Consider the following 20,689-nt stretch of genomic DNA (forward strand, 5'->3'; position numbering starts at 1 on the left):
TAGGGCACATTATGATATCAAAACCCAGCACCTAAAATCACTCACTTTGTAGTCTGCAATTGAAAGCATATATCTACCCGTATTAGGATGGAGAAGTTTCTTTTCCCAGGGAAATCTCTCCTTCCCCGCTGCCACGCGGGGCACAGCTTTCTGGCTGCCACTGCTAACTCTGCAGGCGGAACATCTGCCCGTGTGCTCGGGGCAGCAAACTCCACCACAATTCAAGCTGATCTTGATTTACATTGTGGCAACTGAGACAGCAATCTGGAATCTGGTCTGCTGTTTTTTGGAAGGGGAGTGTCTGTATGTATGTAAATGCATGCTGTAAATCAGCACCAATGGAGACATGGCTTTGGAAATTTCTGTTCCTGTTGAAGCCGCTATTTTTTTTCCTGGTCCTGCGTGGATGGGACACACAACAGCTGTGTTGACTTTCGCAATGACCTGGTGTTTTGAGGCTGAGACCAGAACAAATGTCAGACCTCAGAAACAACTTTTGCAGTGAGACTTGCCCAGCAGGACAAGGACAAACAGCCCTGAACATCAAACATAGGTGCTGCTGCTGCTCTCTTGTTATGTGGACTCAGTCTTCCTAGAGGTAACATTCATTTATTACAGAGGTTAGCCACTGTTACAGACGCAGAGCATGAGATCCATCTCATCAACCTTCAGATGTTTGCAGTGCAGGTACCTATTCACAGCCGTTGCCCTTCAGAGTCGCTGGAGCTAAGATGATATGGTCCATGTGAGCAGATGTACCTTAGGACAAGAAGAGTTGCACCCTAAAAACACCTGTTTCTACCCACTGACTCAAGGGAAAACTCAGTGACTATCTCCGGCAATCAGCCTGCCGCATATTTTGAGTTACAGCTTTGTCTTCCATGTTTGCTAGGGAAGACACACCACCAGGCGTACCCCTGAGACAAGTCAGGGCAAGATGGAGCTATGTGAGGAAGGAAGAGTCCTGGCAATGAGGCACTTCGCTGCCAGCTGGCTCGCCATCTGCAGAGACTGCCAACATCTGTCTCTTTCGCAAACATCTGTATGTGCTGACAGCAATCATATGTGAAGGGAAGATCTCCAATGAATCCTGGGAAAGAAAACAACAATCCTGGTTCAAAAACAACAGGACATTCGTACAGAATATGTGTTTGTCTTCCTGCAAAGGCATGTTTCATGTAACGGCTTTTTACCCTCAAATAATTCTTAAGTCCTTGGCACCTCTCCTAAGCACTATTGATTTTTTTATAATTGAGGAAACTGAGGCAGGATGCAGTAGCAGAGATGACGGTTCCAAGGATGTTAATCACTGCATATCAAAGAAAAGGGTTGAACCTGTACAACTGAATGCTTCGGCCACTTCTTTGAGAGTTAGAAAATGTACCTTTGTGGATGTGATATTGCTCCCCCTCCAACCTGAGAGGGCAAATACTGGCTGCAGGTGACCTGCTGTCAGCAGTTTTAAGGGGAAAAGGAAATGGAAGAAGATTAAGGGGCAGAACCAAAACCTCATCCCTTGTGGCATCTTTTACACAACCATTTCCCTTTACAATGTCCTAAACATACACTAAGGAACTTTTAGGACCAGCCCTTTTCTGTCTTACAAATGAAACCAGATGCCAAAATGCCAGAAGCGGCAGCAGCAGTAAAACAAACCAAACCTGCAGCTTCACCTCCTGAACCTGGCAGCAGCGTGAGGCCGCCTTAGCAAAGTCATCACGAGACCATCCATCATCTCACAAAATTGCTGCTGCTCTAATTAAAGAGAGACCACAAAGGTTTGGATTTTTTTATCAAATATTGGAAAGCAAAGGCACTCACTGCCAAAATGATTAAGGTCTTCGTTGCTAGTCATAAGTAGGAGTTTCACTCAATGAGCACCTATGATGGATGATGGAGGGTTGTTTCTGCTCAGGAGCAAAGGAGCCTGATTCTGCATGGACCAGAGCATGGAAAAGGTTTTATTTTGGTGGCCTTTCTTCTAGTTCAATAATGGGTTGTGGGAGGGGATGCTCACTTCTCATCAAGCTGTAATGTGAAACAGCTTCAAATGTCTTTTCACATTAAAAAAAAAAAATCAGAGGTGTATTTATTTGTTACATTTTCCTGTTAACATCTCCATCTTCTCAATCCCCATTCTTGTTGCAGCAGCTCTGGTAGTGTGTTTCTCAAAACCAGAATGAGGTCTCAGGCAATCCCACTGCCGAGTCAGGTGCATCAGGGTTCGGGGTGAGCAATCATCTCCTTTCCAATGCCTTCCCTCTCCTGACAAAGCAGCTATTTAAGTTCTGGTTTATGGAGGTTTTGGGTCATGTAGGAAATCAGAGAATTAGGAATGACAAATGCAGGTTATTTTTTTCCTTTTACTGAGTAGGTTTTCACCGGGAAAAAAATGACTGTGGGAAAAGTGCTCACGTTTCATCATCAAAACTGAAGACATCCTTCACTCTTCAGTGGAAACCTTCGTCAGCTTTCAACAAATCTTTTGAGGTATGGAGAGGTCTGATACTTCCAATGATGTCAAGAACAGATAGTCCTTTCTCCTTTTATTCCACCTTCAGTTCACAGCCTCCCCTGCCTGCCCCGCATCTCCCCAGAGCTACCTGCACCCTGCTGCTTTCTCCATTCCAGCTCCCGTTTTCCTGCTCTGCTGGTGTTTTTGCAGTTTGCTCCCCCTTTTCCGTTCTTTTTTTTTTTTTTTTCCCTGCTGTTCAGGAGTTTTGGTAACTCCTTACCGGTGTTTTTTTTTGTTTTGTTTTGGCAAATGTTCAGGGCTGGCTCCTTGGGGACAAGTCGGCAGAGCATTTCTATTTCACTGCTAGGGACTAAAAGTTACCGAATGCCAATGCCCTTGGAGTCATGTGCCGCCTTCTGATTTAATACAGATCCTTTATGTGAAGTTAAGGACAAATACCTTCCCTTACAGAACCACTCCCTGTGACAGCCTCACTAATTAGTTGTTATTAACAGTGATAACAGAGCTATCAGATTTAATAGGCAGCAGATTATGGCAATTACAGTGAATTCACCGGGTATGGGAAGCCGGAGGTTCGGCTCTGGGGACAAAAGGGGAGATTTTGTCAGGCAGCACACGCAGGGCAGAGCTGCTGCATGGAAGGGAACTCCTCAAGGCATGAAATCATGGGTGGAAGATGTACCAGCCAGTGGGACTGGGGGGTGAGGGAGGGTAGTTATGATAAATGTATGGAAAAATCGGAAAGGTCAGATTTGGAAATGCCTTTCCTTTCTTTTCTTTTTCTTTTGCACTTTTGCTCTGTTGTTCCCTTTGTCTTTGCTCCTCTCTCTACTCCTCTCCTCCAGGAGAAAACAATGGGAAAAAGAAAGATGAGAAAATTACAGAAAACACCAACATGTTATTGCTTCTCACTGTCCCTGTCTGAGTGTCTCTGATGTGTGTGAGCTGTTTTTGCCTGCTCCATTGGGTGGTCATGGGGAGCGATGCCAGTGCTTTTTGCAGGGTACCAAGGGTCAAACTGAGGCTGATTCTTTCTATAAAAAGTAGTGAAGAGGGGTCTGAGGTCCAAGAGCCACCTGGCTGGAGGGGTGATGGTGATTGTGTGGGAGGAACCTCAGAGGTCCCCACAGCTCAGCTTATCAATGATTTTGGCAGGTCCACCTGCCCAGACCTGTCCAATTAACCAGAAATGTGGAAACACTTCTGAGGACCACCCTGTCCTCCCTCCCTGCCGTGCTCACAGCCCCTCCAGCAGCAGAGGCATTTCCCTCTGTGTGTGCATTTCCTTTTTCCCTGCTGAATTTTTCTTCATTAAATCAGCCTTTGGGAGAAAAACCAAATACAACATACTGACACGACAGCCCATCACTCCTCGGAAACGCATTTACCAGAGGCAGCCCCAGCCGCTCTGTTTTCCCCATTATCATTGAAGCTGACGAAGACATCCTCCTCCAATTTCTGTTACACACAAATCCCTGTTCCTCACCGCCGCCTCCACTTCACTCACCCCTCAAGCAAACAGCTTGGCTCGAAAGATGATCCACCACATGGACACCCTGGAGCTGCAGTTGCAGTGTTAGCCCCTGAGGTACCTCTCCTCTGCTCCTCAAAGCTGCACCCCCATGCCCTGTGCAGCACCCTGGGGAAGGCACCCCGCATAAGAGATGGAGGAAAGGCAAGAGGCCGAGGGGATGCAGATGTGAATCACCCCATGCTTCCACTTTGCACTTGCTTTCTTAATCAAATTCCAGAACTGCCTAGTGGCTACCACTGAGATCAAAGCCTTGTTAGGCATATCATTGAAAAAATAGGTAGACTACCTCAAAGAACTGCTGATCTGATCTGGGAAAAGGATAGGGGCAGAGGGGCTGCAGCGACAAATTGTCTTGTCCTGGGTCCAAAGGCCAGGCTACAGCCAGGAGTACATCTCCCATCCCTTCTCAACCATCTCCCATGGTTTCTCCTGAGGCATGAGTGAATTTTTACTAGCAAACGTATGAGATGTCAGAAAGAGTTTTACAAGATATGGTATAGAGAAACCATATCTATTGCTCTACACCTGCTGCACACCTCCGATGAGATGTCACTGGATGACTTGCAGGGCTTGGACTTGAATTGGCTGCTGCGTTGTAATGTGTGGACTGCTGCAGCTGGAGATGCGAGAGTCAATGTGTCAGACAGTGCTATAGAGAGTGCATCAGCTGCTAGCACAGTCACTGTGAAGGGTGACAGCGCTGTGCTGAATAGATGACCTCCCCAGTCCTGAAGAGGGCTGGAAAGCAGGTCTTATGGAAGCACAGACCTCCCAAAGACTATTTTGTACAACATCCTGTGCTGTAACAGGATTCTGCTAAGGTTTTATGTCTTCCCCATGAATTTAGAGTGCTTTCTCTGATCCTTTTTCTCCCACCTGAAAGCTACCTTCTCAGTGTAACCCAACTGAGACCCCAGAGGGAAACAGCTCAACTAACACTTGCCTGCTTGCCATGGGTCGACTAACTCTGGCTCTAGGAAAAAAAAGAAACCTCTTTGGTATATCCAGAATGGCCCAGAGCTGATATCCATGAGGGATTTTGGTTCAGAGTGGTTAGAATAAAAGAGGTGCAAATACTGATAAATGATCCTCTTCATTTTTTTATCTCTCACAAAGCAGAAAAAAAATGGCACAGACTCAATTTCTATAATGTTCTGTTTTCATCTGTAAGAAGAAAATTTTCAAGCTCAGGTGCCAAAAGCAGGAAAATTAAATCTGTATTTAGACAGTTAAATAAGAGGCTCAATTTTCAAAGGCACCAGTATCCTGTATTCCCAATTGCTACCAGAAGAGACCGAAATCTTACTTTACTTTTAAAAGGGTATTTTCCAGCCCCATAAAGAAAACTTTTTCTATTTGCAAATAATTTCCACAGAAGATGTCCATCAGCAAATGAGGGACAGAAGTCCATTGAAAAACAGCATACTTTTTTTTCTTTTAGAGTTCAACTGCTGGCAATAGACAACTGAAAAAAAACAACCTGTGCCACAAAATGGGGAGGATATATATTTGCCAGCAGTAGCCCTGGACTGACTACCCTGCCTAACAAGAGGCCAGCAGCTGTGTAGCCTTTTTCTCTGGTTGCTTTAGGGTAGGTCCACACAATGGGGAGTGCAGGTCTCCACTCAGTCTCAGCACCAGACTTACCAATCAGAGACCAAGACATTGGATGTTTTATGGAGAGAGAAGCCCATGCACACCCTGGTCTCTACTCCCGTTCATGAGTCTTAAGTGGACTCAGTAGCAACTGAGCTACAGTGATCAAAGGTCCTGTGCTCCCATTCCTCTGCACTGAACCCAAGATACTGCCAGTGGAAATTAGGAAATTATGGGTATCTCAATGCTTATGTTTGCTCTCATTCCTATTCTTCCACTTTGCTTTATGGTATGAGATTCTGGCTCTGGGCAGCTGTTGTTACCTCCAGTCATAACCCGCCCTCTGACACTAATGCAACCCTACACAGACTGGTCCAACTCCATTTATCATTCTGTCCAAAACAGGAGGCACTGTGTGCAAGACTGGACACCATGGGGAAACTATGGTGTCTGCAAGGGGATAAGGTTACGCCCCATGCTGGGCCAGCCAGAACATTGTGTCCCAAGGAAAAGCTTTAATGACAGATGCTCCCAAACCCCACCACAAAGTATGAGAAAATCTTAACTTAAACTTGCTTTCAAATTCATTCTTTCCTGCATACAACACACTTTCTGCTGGCATCCAGTCCTCTTCCTGAGCTTAGTACATCCCTATTGCCCCATGTGTTGGAAGTATAAATCCATTATTATATAGCCCTTATTATAGTAGCGATCATTTTAGTCCTCAGCACAGACAGGGACCTCTCCAAACAGATGGGAGTGTCATCAGGGTATGGGCTTCAGAATTTGACCTTGACTGGACCAAATCATGAGAGATAAGCCTCGTGCTAAGAACTTCCCACCATTTTCCCCCAAAGGCCAAGACTCGATTGACACTGATGGAAGATCAGATGCTCTTAGATAACTTAACACATGGTGGAATGGGTATTGGTGTCAGAAAGCAAAAGAAAATAGAACCCAAAATTCTGAGGGAAATGGAGATTTGCCACTGAAAACCAGCCTGGTGCTGGAGTGAAGAATAACACTGTCTGGAGAAGAGCTGTCATCTAGAGATGGGTGAACTTCGTCCTCTTGCCCTTCTGAGAAAGCTCTGAGGCATGTTAGCAAAGCTGTGTGGGAAATATTTCCACTGTCAACCCTCCATGCCAGTGGATAAACAGAGGACTTTGGTCCCCAAGGGCCATCCATCAGCTTTGAGACCATTCTACCAGATCTATGATTTACTAAAAGAAAAACAAGTTTGGAAAGCAAATGCACAGACTTTCCAAGAGGGTGCCCAACCACGGGGAAGAAGACTCTTTGCCCCAGGATGTATTTTATGCTGCATTTATGCTCATGCCGACTCCAAGAGGACAGCCTCTACGTGTGCAATATTGTGCAAACACTAGAGAAATTCTTTTCTCAAAAAAGGTGGGTAACTGGATCGAGGGCACCAAACCCACTTTGCAGCATGCAAGTTATTCAAGCAGCTGCTGTTTCTGGAAATGCAAAAAAAATGGTGACGGCATATGGCTGTTTTCATAGCATTGAGGTTGTTCCCTGGTGTCTGCTACCTCTAATAACTTCATGGGTGAACCATGGGTCATTCAGTGTGTTGAACATTAAAGGGACTAAGATGGCATTCAAGGTATGTGAATGAGGTTGTTTGCCTTCAAAGATCCTCTTGCATTACACAAGTCAGTGATAGTATAGCTCAGTTATAAAACATGGTCAGCTTGATTATGCAGCAGGACACAGGCTGCTCTCCTTGTTATTAGAAAAAGTTTAGAAATGGACACAATATCACCATGTTATTAAGAAATGGAGGACGGAAGGAAAGCATTTCAGCAATAAAAATGTCAATCTCTGGTTTATTTAAAAAATACTAAAACAATGAGCTGAAAATGGGAAATCTAGAAAACTCCTTTGATAAATGTCAGTACTTTTAAATTAGGACAAAGGAATTAGAAAAATGGAGGCTTATGTTTAATTCACTTGAAAGCAAATTAAAGGGTTCGGCTTATGGATGAAAGAGAAAATTAGGTTATTTTTTTCCCAGAGTTACCAAGGCTACTGCAGCCCAGAGAAAGCCACAGTTCAGCGCACAGCTTGGCGAGCTGCTATTGACAGGGCTCTTTGCACATCTTAAGTGGATTTAGGAGAAGTGGCTCTATCTCAGGGATTGGAAGCTGGACCAGACAATGTGTCACATCCTGGCAGGGACAGCACTTGGTTGGGTGTCTCTAACCCAGGGATTTTTCCCTTCCTCCCCCACACTTTTCAAGGGAGGTGATGATATGATGAGCATGAAGCCTCCATCAGCAGGTAGTTTGATTTTTGAGATACTTGTGAGCTTGTTAAAGTCACCTTCTGCACCTGGGTGTGGTACCTTCAGCATTTTCACGTGGGCTGAATGCCTGGCTTTAGTGAGGTACCCAGAAATGTTGCCCCTCAGTCTATGTGTGTGTGTCCCTTACCAGTTTATATTGCCATGGCTCAAGCTGGGAATGATTTCCAACAGAGAAATGGCTTATTAAGTGCCCCATTTAAAGAAACTTTACTTTCAGGTTCGTGACTTTACATTTTGTACTGTTTCACCCTGTTTCTGCTCATTCTTGAGGCCTTCTCTGCAATATTCAGCTCCTCCTACATTTCACAGAAGTTTCTCAGCTTTGTTCCATCAACAGACTTCATTAGCATTTCATTTCCACCTTGGGGGCCAAAATTGATATTGCAAACCTTAAACAAATCAATTGCAAGACAGACCCAGGAGAAACTCCATTAATAGATGGGGTCCCCAGTCCAGCACTGTTCAATATCATTTCCCCGTTAGCCACTTCCTTACTTTTGACATGGCTCCCTCATCAAGCTTTGTCTTCTCCCACTGGAGTAACAAGGTTACCCCATGGCACTGCATCAATTCTTCATTTAAAACCCAAAGAAAGGAGACTTTTCACATGCCCATTTTTTTCCTACAAAAAAATATTTTATCCAAGAAAATACCAGGTTTGCATGCTATGATGTCTTAGCCATTCTCTATGTCTTTAGTGCTCCCTTCCCTCCATATTATAAAGCCCGGCAAAGCTTAGAGCAGCAACGAGCTTCTCTGATGTCTCTTGGATTACCTCTGTCTTTCAGCTGTAAGCGCTGTTTTTGCTGGTCCCCAGCTCAGAGGCTGCACCCTGACTTGATAGTTTTCTCTCACATCCTTGCCTCCAGATCCGAAGCTGTGCATGCTGGTCCTTGGAGATCTGGTGATGGAGAGCAGCCAGTCCTTCTGATACGGTGTTTGTAGGGATAGAGCTTCCCTGTAGTTCTCATTTCTCAGCACGTTTCTATGAGCCACTTTGCTTTTGCCACCCTCTTCAATGCTTCATTTAAACTGGAAGCAAAGGTGAAATATTAATTTTTTTCCATATCTACATTATGGCAAAGCATATAACTGGATATCAGCCATAATCTCTTCCCTCATTTCACTGTATAATGTCTGCCCATCTTCTGTGTTGTATTTTCAATGTATCCCATGAATGGACATGTGAAGAATACAGAGAGATTACGGTCATTACATCACTCGGATTCCCCTCTCCCTTGGTTTACCTCAAAATAATTGCAAACCATGGCAGATTAATCCTGCTGTAGCCCACCCAAAGGTTGGCTGCACTCCAGCAAGGCGAGGAGTGTGATTTGTTGTGTTTATTGATGGTGTAACTCTGCAAGGTAGTATGATCCCCCACTTGACCCGGCTGGGAGTTCAGGCTTCCCAGGGTCTCACCATAGGAGCAGAGTCTGCAAAACGTACAAGGGGTCCCAAGTTCCTTGCATTTCCCTGGAAAGTCAAACCTGCTTGGCAATGAGCTTAAACACCCTACAGGTGCTGACACGCTGTGGAGTCCTTGGAGGAATGATCTTCCTAGAAAGGTTTGACAGCAGCCACAGGTATTTGGGGGCGTTTTGTTTTGTTTTCATTTGATCCTAAATGGCAGCAAGTATGTCTCCTGCACTCCTGCCAGCCCAATTTAATAGGTCTGTGTGACATTATCCCAGAAGTTCAGCAGCCAGAGTCCCAAAACAACATGTCTGCAAGCAACAGAGCGAAGCAAGGGAAATACTTCTTAAACTGGCAAAACCCAGCCAAATTTCCAATTCACAACTCTCACAAAGAACTGATAAGACAGAGCCAAACCCCTCCTACTGCCTTCTCCTTCTTAAAACCAGCAGCTACAACACCTGATTAAAGAGGTGATGCAGATGACGCAAGCTGGTGCCCAAGCACAGTAGACAAAGATGAATGTTATAGCAGTTTTTCCAGATCAGGAAAAGGTTAATCTGTTTCTGACAGTGGCCAGTAATGGATCTCTAAGGAAGAGGATAAGAATGGGGGCAGAATGGGGCAAAACCTTTTCAAAATACTCCGCTAACCTCCAACCTTGCAGCTGTGGGAGTGTCTGAGCCACAGGTGAGGTCTCTGTATTAACCCTTGCTTGGAGCACTCTTTTGTGAGATTGTCTAGTTTATTTTTTTGGAACCATGTTAGTTTTTAACGGTCACAAGATCCTGTGTCAAGACAATAAAACCCCGAGGATCTAGTTTTTTCCATTCAGTTTTGGATCTGCTTCCTTCTCATTTAATTTCCTGGCCCTCACTCTGGTATGGAATGAGGCAGAGGACAGGTGATCTTCATCTGCCTTTCCTAAATAGATCTCTGTCCTTTCTGCCTGCACCTGTGTCTTCTCCAGGCTGAGGAGACAATGTAGTCAGGATAAAGTCACTCCATCTACAGAAGCTGATCCACATCTTGGATTATATAGTATAGATTGAGTAAGAACAACCTCTCACCTGACTGCAGATGGAAACAGTTTTTGAAGGAAGTTGTTCAGAAAAGGTTTAGCAGCATCAAAATCCTACAGGCAACTGTGCTATTGACTTCATTTAAAATTGCTACTCCTGCTTCATGTTGTCCCCCTGAAGAGCATCAAATAAGGATCCTACAGGTGTATGTACATAGGGAAGGGGTGTCACCTGAGAACCTGTCCAGTAGTCATTCCACCACAGAGCATCCCGTGCCAACTAACTTACAAACATCCTCCTGTGACAGAAGACAAGGAGCCAGGTGAGTTTATCCTCCTCGCTGCCTGAGCTTTAATACCTCCAGCAAAACCCTCCTGTCTCTGATCTACCTCCTTTGGTGACCTCCTTGTTTTTGTTCATATAGAACGAGGTTTGGCCTGCCTTCACTTCTCTTTGATAGCCATCACTCTTTCCTCCTTCTCTAAGGTTGTCCAACTGGCTTTACCTCCACTGGATTTTCTTCCTGGGTTAAGTTGTCAAATATTTCTGGTGAAGAACAGAAAGCTTATCCTTTTTACTCCTGTTTCTGAACATCCTTGGCACAGCAGGTAGTGTATTCCTGCAGCGTTCTGCAGATGACTTTGGTAAATATTTCTCTTTGCACACAGACTTTTGCTTAGGGTCCCTACGTTTTTACCCTACGAGGCAAAACAGGATCCATTTTGGAAACTCAGATTATTGACGAAGTGAAGAAGGAATGTGTTTCTGCAGTCATTGGGTTTATACACAGCTGATGTGAGGCTGGATGGGTTTCAAGAAGTTTTGAGCAATTATAACGCAAGCCTATCAATCATATCAACAAGGTCAGCTCAGCAGCAGGTTGGGTTTTTTGAAACTACATCAAGAATGTTTGCATAACTGACCTAAAAGTGTGTTACTTTTTTTTTTGGGGGGGGGGGGGGGGGGAGGGCTATTGTAGCCCAAATTTTGAGATTTTTCAAATGGTACCAAACAGTCATGTATAGAAACATTTGAGGCAGGAAGTACTCTGGTCTTTCCAATTTTGGAGATCAAGATAGTTGATGCATGGGGGGTTCTGTGCTGCCTTATACTGCCTGGCGCATCCTTCCCATGTCTGCCTGGCTTTTTCTGCCACCCCAGCTGGTTCCACAGATTCTCACATTTCCCACCACACTTTTCTAGGCAGTTTTTTTTCTTAGTCTAAACCTCTCTATGTCTCCTGGCCAGCAGTGGCTTGTCTTGTCCTCTGTGTTTCATGGGCCAAGGGGCTGCTGCTGTTTCCCTGAGAATCATTTTGAAACAAGAAACATTTGTGCATAGGTGCTGTCCTGGGATGGATGGATGCATGCATGCATGCTGTGGAATGGTCCTGGCTGTTTTGCAACTTTCCTGAGTTGCCTGAATCCCTTAATCTCTCAATTATCACTTCACCATTCATAAAAAGAGATGGCTACAGTTCTCTTGCTTTCCATGGCTTTTTTTTTGGATTAGGGACCATCTATTGTCACATGAGTGTGCATGGTAAGGTCCTCCAGAGTGATCACACTTGGGGAAGACAAACAAAAGTTCTGTTCCAGTTTCCATTGTAACTGGTTTCCCTCTCACAAGTGCATTTCTTTCAATCAACATATTTTATGTGCCTTCCCTGCCCAGTGATTTCTCCAAGGACCTACCCAAACAATTCTTCCTTTGCTAAATCTGTTGTCCAGAGCTCTGGGGAGCAGCTTTTTGGGAGAGGTCTAACATAAGTAACAATGGGATTTTTTTTACACCTGACTGATCAATACCTCGATTCATTGGTAAGGAAAGGTAGCATGTAATTTTAGGAAGGGGGTGTGTATGTGCATGGAAGGAGTGTTTTTCACTTAACTCTATTCATTTCAGCATCCACCCAGTGATTAGAGTAAAGCCCAGATCTGATAAGTAGGGCAGCAAGGAACAATGATCCCTCTCTCTTCACAGTATTTGCAGCATGTCTCTTCTGGGTGGCTTTTCCCAGTGTATGGGTTCCCCCTCCCCCACATGCAAGTAATTACAGAAAATGCAGGAAATGCCTCCCTGTTGGGATGAACGGTGGGGGTTGTCTGTGCTTGGACTCTCTGTGTCCCTGAAACACCCTGCTATTTTTTTTTCCTTCAGATTTAGGAAGAAATGTTGTTTTCATAGCACTGATTCCTTGACAGCTTCCCCTCACCTAGAAGGGGAGGCTGTATCCTGTCCTTACTCCAAGAGGGGAGAAGGCGGCTGCCTTTGCGTTGCCTCCTCCAGCTCCAGCTGTGCTGACGGAGGAGGTTGCTGTAGCTTCCCTCATTTGACCCAAAGGAAGGTTTTCCTGCAGCTCAGACCTCAGCAAAGGGACAAGACACGGCGCCAGGGAAAGTATGTCCCCATGTTCCTGCTCTCAGCGCCCTTGTGTGAGGTGGGACACCAAGCCAAACCCATCCCTTCTTTAATGCACAGGGTGATGGGACTCAGGTTACCTCCTTTGGCCCAAGGACATCGGATTATCTTATTCCTGAGGGGAGGGCAGACGTTTTCCAAGGAAAATATTTTTTCATTTGTTAAAAAACCCACAAAAACTCGCATATGTTCCAGTGATATTATTTTTCCTGGGCAAACACCTACTTCAAATATAGGACACTAAAAAAGAATCTGCAAAATAATTAAAAATAATAATAAGCAGAAAAATCCAATCATTTCCCTAGTTTCCCAGCTCGATGTTTCAATTGCATCTCATTGCAATTTCATTTTGAAATTTGCTTAAACATAACATACTTTTCTTTAAGAAGCAAAAAAAAATCCAGCTCAAGAGTAATGCTTTTTTACTCCAAATGAGATTGTATTAACACTTTCTTTTTCCCACTGAGTAGCTCAGGAAATTCTCATTTTGGATGTGAAACAGAGTTATTAAAGACATTCATTTATTTACAACTTTCCAATTCTGACAGGGGACTAAAAAACTTGCTAAATGAACAGCTCCAGAGTGGAACACAGTAGAAACTTTCAAAAGAAGAGGAAGGCCAGGGATCACACTTTCCTTTTGATTTGCCAAGAGGGGAAAAAAAAAGAAAAGAAAAAAGAAAAAGAAGTATTTTCTGTATGAATAATTTCCCTTTTCTGTTTTGCTCATGAAAAATAAAGATGTGTAATTCCTCTGGTTTTCTAGGAGGACTTGCTGGAGGATTAATGAGGTGATGCCACGAGGAAATGCAAGTTAAGAACCCTGAACAGCTCCAGCAAAAAAAAAACAAAAAACAAAAAAAAAAACCAACAACAAAAAAAACGTTCTCAGAGCGTTTAAGTACCTGTTTAGCTAAAATACCTGACCCAGCAGCCAAGAAAACTCTCGCTGCAAATATTCAAAAGTACTGCTTGAGCTTTCAGTGTGGAAAAAGTGCCCCCGTGCTTCTCCGAATCGTCAGAGGAGCCTCTGTGCTGGGAAGGGAAGGGAAGGGAAGGGAAGGGAAGGGAAGGGAAGGGAAGGGAAGGGAAGGGAAGGGAAGGGAAGGGAAGGGAAGGGAAGGGAAGGGAAGGGAAGGGAAGGGAAGGGAAGGGAAGGGAAGGGAAGGGAAGGGAAGGGAAGGGAAGGGAAGGGAAGGGAAGGGAAGGGAAGGGAAGGGAAGGGAAGGGAAGGGAAGGGAAACCTACTTTAAGAGGAAGAACAGAGGTGGCTGTATTTACAGGGTACTGACTTGGAAATGAGGATTCTTACTCTGTCAGCCAGTTAATTACTGGGGGAACCTGACGATACCACTTCACATTTTGTGTCTCAGCTGCTCCATGCATGAAATGGATGTAGTGGAAAACGATGCTCACCCATCATCGTAAAGTTTAAGAGGTGGCTGTAGGAGCCAGGCTCTGCTGCTTGGATTACCAAAGACAGGTCACCAATTGGGACATGGGGATTAAAGGTGTAGGAGGCCAGGGGATGGGAAAAGCACCAGGGGATGATGACGAGAGACCTCTTTCAGGGGCTGGATGGGTTCAGTGTGCCAGGGGGAAGGAGATGTGAGGACCTGGATGGAAGGTTATGGAATCACATAGCCTGAATTTACAGAGGTGGGGTTTGGAGGAGATTTGGAGGGGTGGGAAGGGGGTGTTGCGGGGAATTAATGGAAGATACCATGGCTGGGAGGGGTGGTAGGATGTGGCCCACGACTTCAGGGCTGTGTGTCTGCTAGCAAACAGTCAAGACCAGGACATGGGTTCCAAGGGGCTTCCGCTGGTGCTGTCATCCTAAGCGAGCACACTGTCTGAGGCTGCAAAGAGATGAGGATTTGGGGGTGTGGGGGATGCTGGGACCCTCCAGGAGGGCAGCGGGGGAGAGAGAAGACATCCTGGGGATGGAGGGGTTGAAACTGGCCATACCCCGGGGCGCTTGGTGTTCCCCCAAGACACGGGTCCACGACCTGCTCCGGGGGAGGGGGGGGGGGGGGGGGGGGGCGAACACACACACACACACACACACACACAAACACACCCCGGGGACAGGGATCCGGGGCCGGGGAGGCGGGGAGGAGCGGGGCCGGGCCGCCAAGCCCCTCCCGCGAAGAGGCGGGGGCGGTGGCGGCGGCAGCCGGGGGAAGGCGGCGAGGGCTGCCCGGCCGCTGGGGCACGGCGGAGCCTGCGCCCCGCGGACAGAAGTTTGCTGCTGAAAGGGGAGGGGGGAAAGAGAGAAAAAAAAAAAAAAAAAGAGGGGGAAATTAAAAATAAATTAAAAAGCGAGGAAGCGCCCTCCCCGCAGCTGCCCCGGAGGGATGCGGCGAAGAGCGGCCGGCGGGAGCCCGCGCTGCCCGGCCCGGCTGCGGGCATGACCCGGGGCCGGAGCGGGGCTGTGGCGGCAGCGGTGTGAGCGGTCACCCCGGGAGGGCCGGGCCGGGGCGGCGGGGACGCCTCCCGCCCTGCCCAGCCTCCGCGCATCCTCCGGCACCGCCTGCGCCGGCCGTGCCGAGCCGTGCCGGGCCGGTCGGTCCGAGCCGTGCCGTGCCGAGTCGAGTCGGTGTGATCCGAGCCGTGCCGAGCGGTAGGATGAGGGGCATCCTCTACTTCTGCACGCTGATCCTCCTGGGTGAGTAGCCCGGTGGCACGGGGAAAGGGAGCAGGGGGAACATTAACTTTCTGCTGGGGTTTGATTGCGGGGGCTTTTCGGCCACCCCCGGGCACGGGAGGTGTCCCCCTCCCCAGCACGCCGGGAGCAGTGGCAAGCCCTGGGGTGGCATCACCCAGCTTTCTGTTATCTCGTTTGCGCTGGACCCAACCGCTCGGGTCTTTCCTACTGTCACTCCGGATAGTCCTGTTTGCCGCGGAAATGGCTAAATTTATCCAGGGGATTAAGGCACTTCTTGGTGGGGAAGAGGAGCTTGGAGAGACGTGATGGGGGGCGGCAGGCAGGTTTTGCGCGGCACCGGGCAGCCCCACGGTGATGGTGAAGCTGGAAAATGTCGGGGTTTCGGGACCGGTGGGAGTTGGGCTGGCAGCCCTATCTCCGCCGCTGTGCTGTGCAGCACCGTGCACCGTGTCTTGAGCGCCGGCGTGACACGAGCATCTCTGTCTGTGTGTGCACTCAGGGGTTCCGTCTGCAGATTTCCTCGCGCCCCCCTCCCCCCCCCCCCCCCCCCCCCCCCAAACTGGGCTATCCTCAGGGCTTTTTGTTTGCACTGGGAGCGGGGGTCTAGGGACCCCAGATGTCTCCCCCATGCCTATTTGAGCTCTCAAGGCAGCCCTCCTCCCCTGTCGTGGCTGGGAGATGCTGTCCCCCGTGGGATGCCGCGAGTATCCGCGGGGATGTGGTCCGCAGCACCCGTGTTTTGAGCATCCCGCTCGCATCCCGCTTCTCCCCAGCTCGGAGCGGACGGTTCTCCTGCGTGCAGTGCCCAGGGCTCCACGCCTCCCTGGGAAGAGCCGTGCGTGAAGGGGCTGCAGCCCCGGGGGCTGGCAGCCCCCGGCAGCGGGCAACCACGGCTGGGAGCCGCCTCGCTGCCGGCCTTTGCCTGGCTGCAACCCCGAGAGCTCCCCTTAGGGTGTTGTTTTTTTTTTTTACCCTCCCTGTTTTTCTTTGAGATAGCAAACCCAGGAATGAGTCTGTGCTTAAATAACTCAGGGAAGGTTGTGGGGAGGCAGGGGTAGGATGCGCCGGTCCTCTTCGTGTAGCTACTGAGGGAGGAAAAGGGTCTTGGGGTGTATCGAAGGGATTGGGGCATCCCGGCAACCCGGCACGGCCCAGCACTGCCTCTTCCCCACCCCGAGCATCCCTGCTGTGAGCCCACCTCCTGGGGAAGACCCCGGGTAGGTTTTCCCCTCCGTGGGGAAGGCTTTGTCAGAGCTCCAGGTAACTCCTCTTGCCGGCTCTGCCTGTCACTAGATGTCAGCAGCAGCAACTCTTGCAAGTCCCAAAGGCGGGGGGCGGGGAGGGGGGAAGGATTTCGACCCCCCAAGAGGGGCCGTCTCCAGGCAGGGTGTGCTTTGCTCCAGGGTTTTGGAGGAGCACCAGGACCTGGACATGCCGGGGGTTGGGACGGCTGCTGCCCCGCAGGGGCTGGAGCTGTGTCCTGGGCTGGGGAAGGTCTCAGCCTCCCTAGGAGCTGGAGATTTTTCCTGCAAGGCTCACAAAGCCTCTGGGTGGGAGTCCAGGTCACTGCAGGATCCATTTTCCAAGTGGTTCAGATTGACTGACTCACTGATTGACTGCCTGATTGACTGACTGGTGGACTGATTGATTTTCTCTAGAGAAAGTGGACTTAAAGAAAAGAGCAAATGGCCAGCTCTCCATTGTCAGCAATGCAATTGGGAATAGCAGGCAGGTGTTAAGAGTACACTCATCGCCTCCAGTCCAAGCCAGAGCAAAGCCATCAGCTAGTATTCTATTCACCTTCTGGCCTTCTGTTCTTGGGGTCTCCAGAAAGACCTTTTCATCTCCGAACTGGCATTTTACCCCTGCAGGCTCATCACCACCCCAGCAGATGCCATCCAATACCCTCAGATTGATCTCTAGATATTCTCTAGATGTTTGTGTTGTGGATGGATGAGGGCTCCTCATTTAGATGTGCCTGGGGAGATCCCCTGCAGGGATTGGGGGTGCCAGGGTGCCGGGCTGGAGACAGCAGCCTCTGCAACTACAAAGATGGCAATTCCCAGCTTCACCCATGCTGGCTGCAAACCATGTGGGCTGCAGTGTGACCACCTTGATTTTTGTGTGTGTATATGTCCCCTGCCATTTTTGGGATATGATCCTGGGCAGACTAGTCAAGGCTTGCAGAAATTACGTCTCTCCAAGGTGGGACCATGCAGCATCACCATCATCCAGCCTGGATGGAGAGTTCCTGCTGTCACTTCATACCCAGCTCCCTGGTGGCACAGACACACAGGGTGAACTAATCCAGGCAACGGATATAGTTGAATACAATTTTTTTTTTTCCTCTCACCCACTTTTCAGCCAGATCAGCTCCCTGATCTGTCTCACCAGCAGCCACATGAATACCAGTGCCAGAGGCAAGGACAGAACAGGAGCACAGAGCTGGGGACAGGGACATGGCTTTGTGGAAGTTCATTGCTGCCTCAGCATCCCCTTACATTTGCTTGCACCTGTGGCATTGGCTAGAAATCCTGCTCACAGGACAGTGGTGAGGCATTCAGGAAGACTTTATGGAAAATCAATGCTCTAGAAAACACTGATATAATTAAATATAAATAATACAATTAATTTTACAAGAACACTGGGTTACACATGTAACCAGCCCCCAAAGTATTGCCCATCCCTTGTGCATCTTTCAGAGGACACATTGGTCCCTGCACTAACAAAATAGTAATTAAAGAATAAGAATGAAAATCTGGGCTAGAGTTGAAAGCAGTAGTGTGCTGCAAAGTCCCCGTGGGACCAAGAATCATTTCTGGACCGTTGAGATGGAGGGCAAGATCCTGAAATGGCATCTGGGCTGTCTTCTGCTGACAACTGCCACGTTTACCTGGCAAGTTTTACTGCGCTTGGTCATTAGCATAATTTCTGGCATATGTTTCCCACAGGCTCTTCACAGATGCAATCAAACACAAGAGATCGTCTGGCAGATTTTCACCTGGTTTGGGAACTCAGATCCCAGGGGGAGAGCAAAAATCTCTTGAAAAATGCGTCTGTGTGTATGAGAGAGGGAAACGTTCCTTAAATTAGTGCCTTTGTCAGTTCTGACAGGAGCAATCCGTTATTTGCATCAATAAGAATGTGATATTTATGTCTCTCTGTATTGGTGCAGAGAAGAAATAAAACTTCTCCCTCAACAGGCTGTCCCCAAACACTGTGCAAATTCCTCTGCAAGAATCTCGCCACACCCAGAAAATATTTTTTTCAGGGCTCTGGAGCCTTAAATAGTAATTACTGCTGGGTAAAAATTAGTACTAGTTAAGCCTAATAATTAGTATGAATTACTGTGAATAGTGTTTTATTTTGCTTTTGGAGAAAGAAACGTCTTCTCTGCTCTCCTGGCAATTTTCACAGATGATTTCTATTGTGCCTTAAATTACCTTCATCTTTTTCACACAAGACTTGTTCATTTTTATAACTTTCCACTTGGTCATTTTTTAACATGACTTTTAATGTTGCTAATGTTTGCCACCTTTCAACAGAAATACTCTGCTACCAAGATATCCATGATTTCTTTTTCATTCCAGTGAACTTTATATTCTGTTTGCTTCCTTTAAAAAAAAAAAAAAAAGCTCTTTCTTCTCAACCCAAAAGTGGAAGAGGACAAATTCAAAGGAAGTTCTCCTGCTAGAACAATTTTTTTAGAAGGACACATTTCACTGAAAAAAAATAAAAAGGAACAAAACTCAAAACTATGAAAAGCTTGTTCCTGTCAATCTTCAGTTCAGTACAGCTCCCTTGTTTCAAATGCATCTGTCAAAATGCCCTCTTGTAACACCTCCTGGCAGTGAACTTCAAGCCTGCATGGACTGATGGTGGGAGATGTGTGATGGGGGGGGGGGGGGGGAAGTAGGGCTGGGAAGACATTTCCACCACCTCATGTGGACTGCCTTCATCTCTTTTGGCCATCACAGCTTTAAAAGTTCAAATATAGGCATGTTGGGGCTGGACTGGTGAAAGAGGAGTGGAAAATCATGGTTGAGAGGATGACTTTGAAGAGGTGGATGGGAAGTGGAGCCATGGATGGATCCTGGAGATGGAAAAGGAGGAAAACCAAGTTTGGTGTGACTTGGCGGGGGAGTGTGTCCAGGAGGGGGTTGTGGTTGTTAAGGTCATGAAGGGCAAGGACCCAGGACTGTTTTATGGAGAGCAGGAAGGGTTTTCAGATGGTGAAGCCACCACTTTTCCTGGGTAAAGAGATCCTGGGACTGCCACAGGGAAGAAAACTGAGTGTGCAGGGAGGATAGGTATCTTCTAAGGTCACATCACATTTAAATCACCTGTGGCTCCTCCAGAATTTGGGTCTAATAACAAGTGATGCCTCAGCTGGCTGCTGCTGAGCTGCAGTGTGTTTGATAGGTGTCAAGAAAGGTTGTTATCTTCATGAATAGTTCCAAGCATCTCCCTGCATCTTACTGGAGCTGAGCTGGCAAGAAACCCTACCCCAGCTGCAGATATGCCGTGGGAGTCCTTCAGTCACTCAGCAGTGACAGATCTTTCCCTGCAGCTGGGAATGGCAGTTCTCAGAGCCTGGTCATCTCATGCACTCTCTGGTCCATCCCTGACTGGGATTTCGCTGCCCGCAGGAGGTGCCTTGAAGGAATCAATGACCCCCAGAGAACCCTCTCTGGCCCCCTGACCCACTGCTTGACTGTCCTCATGAGGAAAAAGTGTTTCCCTGTATCCCGTCGGACTACATATATATTCCCCAGCTCAAAACTGCCTTGGCCATATCTTGTCGCTCTTGAGTCTCATCCCTTTTCACTTCCCTTCATGTGAATCCCTCTTCTTAGTCCACAGTCAGCTCCTCAGTGCACATGTTTCTCTTTCTGTCCAAAGCCATCTGGGAAGAAGTTTGCATGAAAGATGCAGTAAAAATGGTTGTCCTGTGGTTTTGATTTATTGGATCCAACTGGAAAATCCTGTCTGCGATACCTGCTCTTGCTGAGTGCTTTGACAGAGTTATTAGCAGTGCTCCCCATGGCTACTGCTGACATATGGGTTGGGGGGGATCATTTTGACACACAAGTGCAGGCAGATGGTTTCAAGTTCATGGGTCTAGTTTACTGAGGAAAAAGGAATGGGACAGGTTTTCTGGTGCTTCTTCCAAATGCAGGATCAAATTGCTCATCTTTCATACATTGCCAAGCTAAGCCATCTATGC

The 20,689-nt window shown here is 47.4% G+C and overlaps 1 protein-coding gene across 1 annotated transcript in view; it reads left to right on the forward strand.

Annotated features, from left to right (window-relative positions):
• Window positions 1-15,422: 15,422 nt before the first annotated feature.
• The window catches only part of GFRA4 (GDNF family receptor alpha 4), a gene marked incomplete at both ends in the record, with an annotated part of 72,556 nt that continues 67,289 nt past the window's right edge, over window positions 15,423-20,689 (forward strand). The window contains one exon of the mRNA XM_082482125.1: window positions 15,423-15,462. Within this exon, the coding sequence (XP_082338251.1) occupies window positions 15,423-15,462 (40 nt within the window). The remainder of the gene's footprint in view (window positions 15,463-20,689) is intronic.

Source organism: Vanellus vanellus, assembly GCF_965231255.1.
Source record: "Vanellus vanellus genome assembly, chromosome: 4".
Classification (NCBI taxonomy): domain Eukaryota; kingdom Metazoa; phylum Chordata; class Aves; order Charadriiformes; family Charadriidae; genus Vanellus; species Vanellus vanellus.